Here is a 9,232-nt window from a genome sequence, read left to right on the forward strand (position 1 = left end):
TACTCATTAAACTTTTTAAATCACCAAGCTTTTCAAAAAATAGCTATAATTGTAGTGTCATCATTTTCTTATTCATCTTCATTTTTTTTTAATAGGTTTTAGAGTATTATACTTGTATTTAATTAAATTTTTATAGCTAAATTCATATTTGAATGTAAATTAAAAGTCGTGAAATATTGTTCAAAATGTTGTTATTTAATTTATTAGAGAAAAGAGTTCGATACATGAACTTTCTTTTTGACTAGTTGCTTGAAGAACATGACAGTTATTTCACCCCATGGTTTAAGCTTTTTTTTTACATCTGGGAAGTTCTTGTTAAAGCCATCAGAGTTAACTTTTGATGAAATTTTTTTGAGTGAAAACCATGTTTTTTTTATCATCAACGGCGGCGATCGAAAAATAGGAAATATGTGCTCTACAACTTTTACAGACTTGATGTGATATCAAAAATGACAACCGTTTTCATTCACATCAAGTTCTATAGTGAATCCACATTATGATGTGAAGTATAGAAACATTACAAGTTTATTAAATCATATTGTTCAAAACTAGGGAATCCAATGCCGCCATTTCGTTGTAATAGAAACACGTCGTATTCAAGCAAAATGTTTAAATTACATTTATTATGTAACATGCAAAACAAAAGCATTAAAATAGTAATAAATTTTTTAAAATATTAATGAAATTGAATAAATTTAAAAATCACGACCTAAACCGATAACCACCTTTATTATCGAAAATAATTTACTGATATCCATGAATTAGATACCCTTGTTCAAAATCGTGAAATTTCATGATAAACAAGTCTGATATTAAGAAGTATAATAATTTGAAAATAAAAATAATAATGATAAGCATTCATCGAACAACTTAATCACAGAACAAATTTTTATTTGTCACTCGGTAAGTGTAAAACTAATGCACTTGAAACTTCTCAACGTTAAAAAAACTTGCACTTCATTCAACGTGATTTGATTTGAAGAGTAGAAAAAGGGATTTTTTCTACTCTTCAAATTCTATTTTTTTTTACCAGTTGTTGGTGGTTTCTACCAATTGTTGGTGGTTTCTACCAAGTTGTAGTTGGTTCGTGACATACTTTTCTCTAACAATTTTTCTGATCGGAAAAACGTTTTGCTCCCGATGTTTGTCTTTGAATCGCAACAAATTAGTTTCTATTACGGAGTAACGCACATTTTAAATTCTATTTTGAATTATCCATACATGACAGCCATTCGTTTGGAGCAAAGTGTTTGACATCATTGGACAAAATAGCTGTTAGTTACAAAAAAAGTTTAGGGTCTTTATTCATGTTTGCAAAAAAAAAAAAAATTACTTAAACAAATCAAAGCCAGATGGCAGTTCAAACTTGAATATTTTTTGTTTTATTGCTTGTTGATGAAGGAAAGGATTTTTTGGACTCTTTCCTCTGAGTCATGGATTGTTTACATATTATTCGTTGTGATTTACTTTTAATAAAATTTGGAAGGGAAGAATTTTCATAAGTATTAGCTACGAAAACTATTACTTACATTGTATAACAATAAGCAAATTTTTTACATATATTTATATTTTTAAATATTTGTAAAATATTTAAAAGAGTTCTTTTAAAATTGACTTTCTATTTATTTGTAAAAATCAACTCTTTTCTATAGAAACATATAGAAAGTTGAAATTACACAATTTTTGTTGTAAAATCGAAATTAAAATTCCGATTTTACAACAAAAATTGTGTAATTTCAACTTTCTATATGTTCAAGAGTGCTGGCCTAAAAAATCAATTTCTAAGTCAACTTGTTTTACAACTAAAGCAACACTTATTGTAATTAATACTTAAGTAAATTAGCTCTTACATTCAAAATTTATCACGTAATGTTTTTACATAAGTTTTACGAAACTTTGTCCAGAGCGGAACCACATAGAATAAAATGACGTCTTGTTGAGACTAATGATGATTTTATGCAACATGGTTAAAAAACTTGCTTCTTCTCCCTACCAATATCTAAAGCTATCTACCAGTTTTTTTACCAGACAAATTATCCATTAATTTTATTTTAGAGAATCAAAAAAGATCTGGAACTAATTTTGAAAAAGAAAATAAACCTGAGCAGCAATAAGAAATTCCATTCATCTTCTAAACAAAAATGCTCCTTGTTCTTGTAGTAGATGAGGATCTTGTAGATAGGCGAGGCTTTTTTTAGTTAGGCGAGGCTTTTGTTATTCTTCTGTTGCACTTCCATTAGAAAAGTAAGCATTTGTTATAAACTTGTTGAAAAAAGTTAAAAATCAACCTCCTGTAGTACAGATGAGGTAAATATTAGGAGATATCACTACATTTATAATAAATTGAACCTGCTACCTTTGCCACATAACTATCAAGAGAACTTCTTAATGTTTTCCTGAATTGGTATTTAGTATTTTCTTGAAGTAGTATTTGGGACTCCTAATATTTTAGTTTAGCACCCACTAAGTTTATTTTTAAAGATGATATATGGATTAAAATGCCGTATACAAAAACTCTTAAACTCTGAAGCTGCAATCGCAGGTATAGGATTTTTCTTATACTAGCTTTAAGTAATATTCTTTTAAAATAAAAACATTTTCAAACGTTCTGAAACTACACCACCTTTAATTGAAAAATAACACGTCTTTAAAGAATTCTAATGCAAAAGAAGTATTGATAACTATAGAAGTATTAATAATTATAGAAGTATTTATAGCTATAAGCATGGAAGCTCCTAACCTGGTTGACAAGAAAATACTCCATTTCCAAAGCCGAAGTTTCCAGGAATATTTCAAAATGTAACTCACCTGAAACTATAAATGTTGAGTATAAAGAAGGAAGACCCTGAAAGGTTTATGAGGTACATTGGTTAATCGTGATGTGGAAAAAGATGTTTGGGGATCTTTCAGTTGTACTATCAGTTTTGGACTTATTTATTGTAATATATTATATATCAACATATTACAGAAAAATGATCCGTTTTATCTAAAATGATATCCGCTTGCAATTGTCTGATCAAAGTAATAATGATCTAAGCATATAGCAAAATCAATTAAAGCTTGCTTTCTCGACCGAAAAATCAATTATTGCAGTGGAAGCTCAATAATTCGACTTAGAAAGGCCTTAGTTATAATAGAAATTTCGAATAATTAGAATAAAATTTCAAATAATTAGAATTTCGAACTTCTGTGACTTATTTAAATCTTTTCGAATTTAATCAACGCATTAAAATCTTTTTGAATTTCTTCAACACATTAGAATCTTTGATAAATGTGGGTATTTAGCTGCACTGCACTATTTTTTTCTTTATTGAATCGCCTTAACGTTTTCTTTTCTTTCTTTCTTTCTTTCTTTTTTTTATCTCCTAATGATTTTCTCTTTTTCTTTACATCACCCTCGATAAATTTTTTTTAAACCATCGGTCAATTAAAAACAGTTTACCTTCTTCAATTTCAACGAAAAGTATAAAATTACTGAGAAAAATAACAAGTTCAAAGTTCAAATTCCTCTCTGGCTTTACCTACAAATATTTCTGTGACCATCTAAGAAATTCTCAAGTTGCTAAGAAAGTAGAGCGAGGCAAAGTGCGCATTTTATAAGCACATGAAACAAATATGTTTTAGGAAAACTGTTAATTAAAAGTACACATTTGAAAATGTGACGCCTTACACCAAAGCTGGAGCATGGTATCAAAGCAACTTATTAGAAACAATATTGAGAGATTAAATGCCAGATGAATTTCAAAAATACCTCAGAAAATAGCTTCGCAAAACAGAAATAACTTCATACACGCTCAAACGTGTATAAATGCATCACAATAAGTAAGTAGCATGCTACAATCTGAAGTTAATCAAATATTTATAAGTATCACAATAGATTTTGAATTATCTATAGAACTGAACAGACTCTTAGCCACTAAATTAATAATAGAAAGATATAGAAACTATTTGAATAAACAAAAGTTAAAGAGTTTCAAAAAATTCTATGAAAGCTCCAAAAAGACTCGTTAAGCTAAGCGGAAGTTGTCGAAGTTTTAAGCGATATTGACGAAGAAGCAAGTTTTCTTAAAAAGTGTACATGTAAACACAGAAACTTTATGGTAAGAAAAAACTTTAGAGATTTAAAAAATTTTAAGCCCCGAACAAGAGAATGGAATTTGAATATTCAAGTCGTTCTGAAATTTAGTTCGTAAACAGATCGATATCTTGAACCAACCAACCCTTAAATTTAAATCATGACTTGAAACTTCAAATGCTATTCATGTACTCTGAGTTTCTTTGTAAATATTTTGCCAAGCAGTTTATGAGAAAATATTTTAGTTAGATTATGTTCGTTTAGAATAAAACGGTTCTTACTTCGCGAATTATCTATATTGCTCTTTCATTTCTTAAAAAAAATTTTTTTGATAATGAACAGTGAGCTAAAGCAAAACTACCAAACCAAAAACTTTGGTAAAGCGTATTCCGCTAACCAATGAACTTTTTAAAGATCGTTTACTGCAGGAGGCGGCAGAAGAATTTTAGTTGTGAGAAGCCTAATTCAGGATTGTATTTAGGGAAGGAAATAGTGAGGAAACTCTTGTATTGTCAGTAACTGGCACCAGTTTAGATCCCCAACCTGTTTTTAGTCAAATTTCTTGAACTTTGCTGAATATGGCAGATTCTTTGGTGCAGTTGTGTACAGAGAACATATCATCGCTTTTTTCTGGTAAAAGGACAATACAATGTCATAAATTATTTTTTCGTTTGCGTATTTTACAAAATCAAATAATGATGATCTTCTAGTAACAATTCGGAATTTGGTAATTGAGAAATTTTATAGTTACGAAATTGAATAAAAAGAATAATCTTCCAATCTTTGATGCGCGGAAAATTTCGCGTTCCGCACCTCCGTTCTCTTCTTTAAATTTAGCCTTTAGATTGATAACTGAATAGAATGTTTTTTCCACTGTTAAAACGAAATGCAAAATCTTTAAATAATTTATACTGGGGTAAACATACCTCGTTTTTACCCTGCATTTTATACCATGGTTGTGTTTAAACTTTATCCATAGATGCGTTATCGTTGATGTCAACTGCATCACAGTTTTTCTGAAAACCCCGTTTAGTTTATACAGATTTTAAGTAATCTCCTTAACTAACTGTTGCTTCCCACAAAAAATAGCATAAAAACATTTGCAGTCATTTTTACCAATGATGAAAAATGTTTTTTGTTTGTGTTAAGCATTTTATTTCTAGATGTGAAAAGATGTGAAATTCTAAATGTAATAAAAGGATCCTGAAAAAAAGTTTAAAAAAGAAAGAAATTTAATTTTACAACCAAAGGAACATAAAAGACTAAAAATTTATGACGAAAAAAGGTGTCTATGATGATTATTGGGATTTAAAATAAGCCATTGGGATTTGAAATGCAACTCTTGCTCAAGAGCTTTTTAATGACCTTAAACAATTGTAAACGCCATCATCACCTTTTCTCAAGAATTCAGATACCAAAATAACAAAGTTGAACTTAGAATACGTTTGAACAGTAAATAAAGTCTTTTTTGGCTATATAGCATTTTGTTAGATTTAAACAATTCTAAACTTCAAAATGAAACCTGAATGAAGGATATTTTTAATTAGTGTTGAAATTAAATGTCAACAACGAAGTTTATAATAAATTTACTAATAAAAGAATTTTACTAATAAACTTTAGATTAATAATACAATAAATGTACCATCTGATATATGCAGTATAATATTTATCATGTAGAATATGTACCATCTAATATATGCAGTATAATATTTATCATGTAGAAAATGTACCATCTAATATATGCAGTATAATATTTATCATGTAGAATATGTACCATCTAATATATGGAGTATAATATTTATCATGTAGAAAATGTACCATCTAATATATGCAGTATAATATTTATCATGTAGAATATGTACCATCTAATATATGCAGTATAATATTTATCATGTAGAAAATGTACCATCTAATATATGCAGTATAATATTTATCATGTAGAAAATGTAGGATAGTACTTTGGAGAACACATTTAAAATTGATGCAGCTTCTCAACTCTATGGTGACAATTAACTTTTTTGAATGATAAGATTTCATTTAACGAGTTCAGTTTTATATTTTTGAATCATGAATTTAATAGACTTCCTTTGAAAAATAGATTTGGACATAAAAGTTGTCATAATTTTGTAATCTACCAAGAAATAGATTGAAAAATATATGCGTTAGCTTATTCTTATTGTCAAGAAAAGCAAACTTGTTATTTAGGCTTTCGCTTTTATAAATCTTTTTCCTCTCGGGATCAAAAATCTTTTCCGTTTCAACGTCGCTGCTTTTTATGAAGATGATGAATTGAAAAAAAGTTTCTTGTGCAAATCATTTTACATGATACTTAATGGGATTGAACTTCAGAAGCCTGATTCTTGAGATCAATCTTATTGGCTGCTTCAGAGGGGCGCGTACGTAGTTAACTTTCTAGACACGTGATGGATAGTTTGTTTTAGTTTAGCAAAGAACAAAATAAACATTTAAAGGAAGTTATTTTCGTTTCATTCTATTTTTTTTTTTTTTTTTTTTTAAAAAAAATCTTGATTTCGGTTACTTAAAGACAAAAAAAATTTTCATGTTTGACACATTCATTACTGTAAGTTTCTTCCGGGGTTTATATTTTGTAACTTCTACAAACAAGAAATATTTTGGCGTAGCTTCCACAAACAGGATTGATTTGTTAACTAAAGTCAGCTACAAACTTTATGAAATTTAGAATTAAAAGAGAAAGAAGCAAAGAGAAAAGAGCTGGATTTGAGTTCTAATTTTTGTAATTGTAAAGAAAAAAAAAGACCGAAAATTAAAAAGCATTATGAGATAGTAATATCAAAGATCAGCAATCTTTTTCAACTGAAATTAACGGTTAAGTGAAGTATTTTCCAGTTCTATTAAAACATGTCTGTCTGTGTTTTACAAGTTCAAGAAACAAAAAGACATTCTTCAACCTTTGTGTTTTGCAGCCTCATAATTTAAAAATAATGAAAAATGTAATCAAAATTTAATATTTTTTACTTCACAACTTCAAATATAAAAATGGGTTTTGAAAAAGCAGCAACTATTACTTGCAATAAAGCAGAAATTTTTGAACGGATTAACTCCAGTTTCTTTAAGAAACTTTTTTTAGTAGAAATAAAAAAAAATTGATAAAAATTGTTAAAATATTGCCTTAATATAATTGCCTAAATAGATTAATATAATGTAAAAAAAAAGATCTTTTTAATTATTAAGTAATGTAGCTGCACTTGTTCTTATTGCATCAGATAAAAGAAAATTTGTCACATTTATTTTTTATTATTACTATTTGAATCAACTTCGTGGCCGGTTAAATAGAAATGGATTTGGAAAAAGTCGTATATTTTCCAAAGAATTTCAAACTAACTTTTTTTTTCTTTAGCTCATTGATTCTAAAAGAACCGACTCCTAAAATATATTGCTGGTGTTTTAATTTAGTTTTGTCTCAAAGAAAAGACAGGTGCTTTTCGTTTTAATAAAACGCGATTTTTAAAAAATCGCTTTGTTCTCTTAACTCTATAGGTAAAAAGAACGACGAAAACAAAGAAAGTCGCACAACAAACTTTCGACGTTTTCTTATTAACGAAAATAAGACGCAAAGCAAACAGAAGTTTAAAAATTTCTGGTAATCAGCATCACGATTAAATAATGGAAAAATCTCTGCAACATCAGAACGTGGATAGTTTGCGAGCGCAGCTTAATATGAGCAGGATTCCTCTATCAAAAGCTGCAAACGAGTGAGTATCAATAGTTTGGATCCGTTGAAAATGATTTTTTTTTGTTTTTTTGTTTTTTTCATTTATTTTTTGTCTTCTAAGAAATTTTGTTTATGAAAGCATTTCTGCGCTTTCCAACAATATTACTGCCAGCATTAATATTTTTAATTTCTCCAGTTTTTCAAAAGAGGAATACTAATAATAAAAAAAAAACATAAAAAGTATAAAAAAAGTCTTTTTTCTATGAGATTGAAGAAAAATAAATTATTAAATTTGAACTCGAAAAAAATGTAGAAAAATATTTAAAAAAAAAACTATTGGAGAATTTTTAAGAATAACGATGTATCTTTTATTCTTGGCGTCAACTTGATGATTGTAAAAATCCCACCTAAAAGATCAAATCCCAATTACGGTTCTATTACTACAAATGTACTTCATTTCGTCTTCGTGTTCCATAAAGTACGTCCTTCTTTGGATTCTTAATTTAAAATTATGTTCCTTAAATCGAAGCAAAACTAAAATAAACTTTAACAAGTAAATAAAATCATGTAAATAGCTATAAAAAAAGTTACTTTATATTCTTTTAAATTATTTATTCAGAAACCGAAAAAAATCTTTTTTCGACGAACTTGTTAACGGTTCATAAAAATAAACTCCTAGTTTTGTCTCGCACCGAACTGACGTAAGCAAAGTTGATTACGCCGATCTTTTGAAAGGAAATAAATCCGTGTCCTTTAAAAACAAAATTAGGGGCAGGATATGTTAAGAAAATTTGAAATTTTTAACATATGTTAACAGAAGTTTCAATATATTATTGATTCTGTTATTATAAATATTATAAAAGCCAAATTTCTATTTTCTGTATATTTTCTGTAGTTGGGAAAATGCTACGTAACCGTTTGTTTTCCATCAAACTGTTGACAAACATTTTTTTCTAGGATAATGCAATATTGTTTGCAAAATGAAAGCAGCGATCCTCTTGTAACACCTGGAGCACGAAAACCTAATCCTTGGGCCGAAAAATCTAAATGTATGCTAATATAGGAACTTTATTTACTAATGTATTTGGATGTATTTGCGTGTTAATTACGTCATAAAATTTTGTTGAGTTGTTCATAAAATTTTTTATTATTATTATTTGAGTTGAAAACAATTTGCAGTTTGTTGAAAATTTACAGTTTCAGTTTTGCAGGCGCAGTTTGTAAAATACTTTGCATTCCTGAAGAAAAAGCTTTAACAAATGTGCGTGGAGCAAAATATAATCGCAAGTTTAGTCTACAAATATCCCTTCAAATTCATTTAGTAAAATATCAGATTCATCTAACAAATCATCAGGTTTTATAAATCTTCAAATTGAAACATTTTCTATTCGGATCATTTCTATAAGTTTTTTTATAGTTGTATTTTTCAAACATAAAGAAGCTGAACTTAGCAGTTTTTGTCA

General features: G+C 28.1%; 1 protein-coding gene across 1 annotated transcript; it reads left to right on the forward strand.

Moving 5' to 3' along the window:
* The first annotated feature begins 3,962 nt into the window (after positions 1–3,962).
* LOC145184186 (guanine nucleotide-binding protein subunit gamma-e-like) lies at positions 3,963–8,899 on the forward strand. The gene is made up of 3 exons (XM_090093932.1): positions 3,963–4,100; positions 7,595–7,809; positions 8,727–8,899. The coding sequence occupies exons 2-3, from the start codon at positions 7,721–7,723 to the stop codon at positions 8,830–8,832; spliced, it is 195 nt and encodes a 64-aa protein (XP_089950058.1). The 5' UTR covers positions 3,963–4,100; positions 7,595–7,720; the 3' UTR covers positions 8,833–8,899.
* The last annotated feature ends 333 nt before the right edge of the window (positions 8,900–9,232 follow it).

This window comes from Hydra viridissima, unplaced genomic scaffold (genome assembly GCF_058129835.1).
Source record: "Hydra viridissima isolate aposymbiotic clone 2 unplaced genomic scaffold, HvirCarnegie_v1 scaffold_7, whole genome shotgun sequence".
Taxonomy (NCBI): Eukaryota; Metazoa; Cnidaria; class Hydrozoa; order Anthoathecata; family Hydridae; genus Hydra; species Hydra viridissima.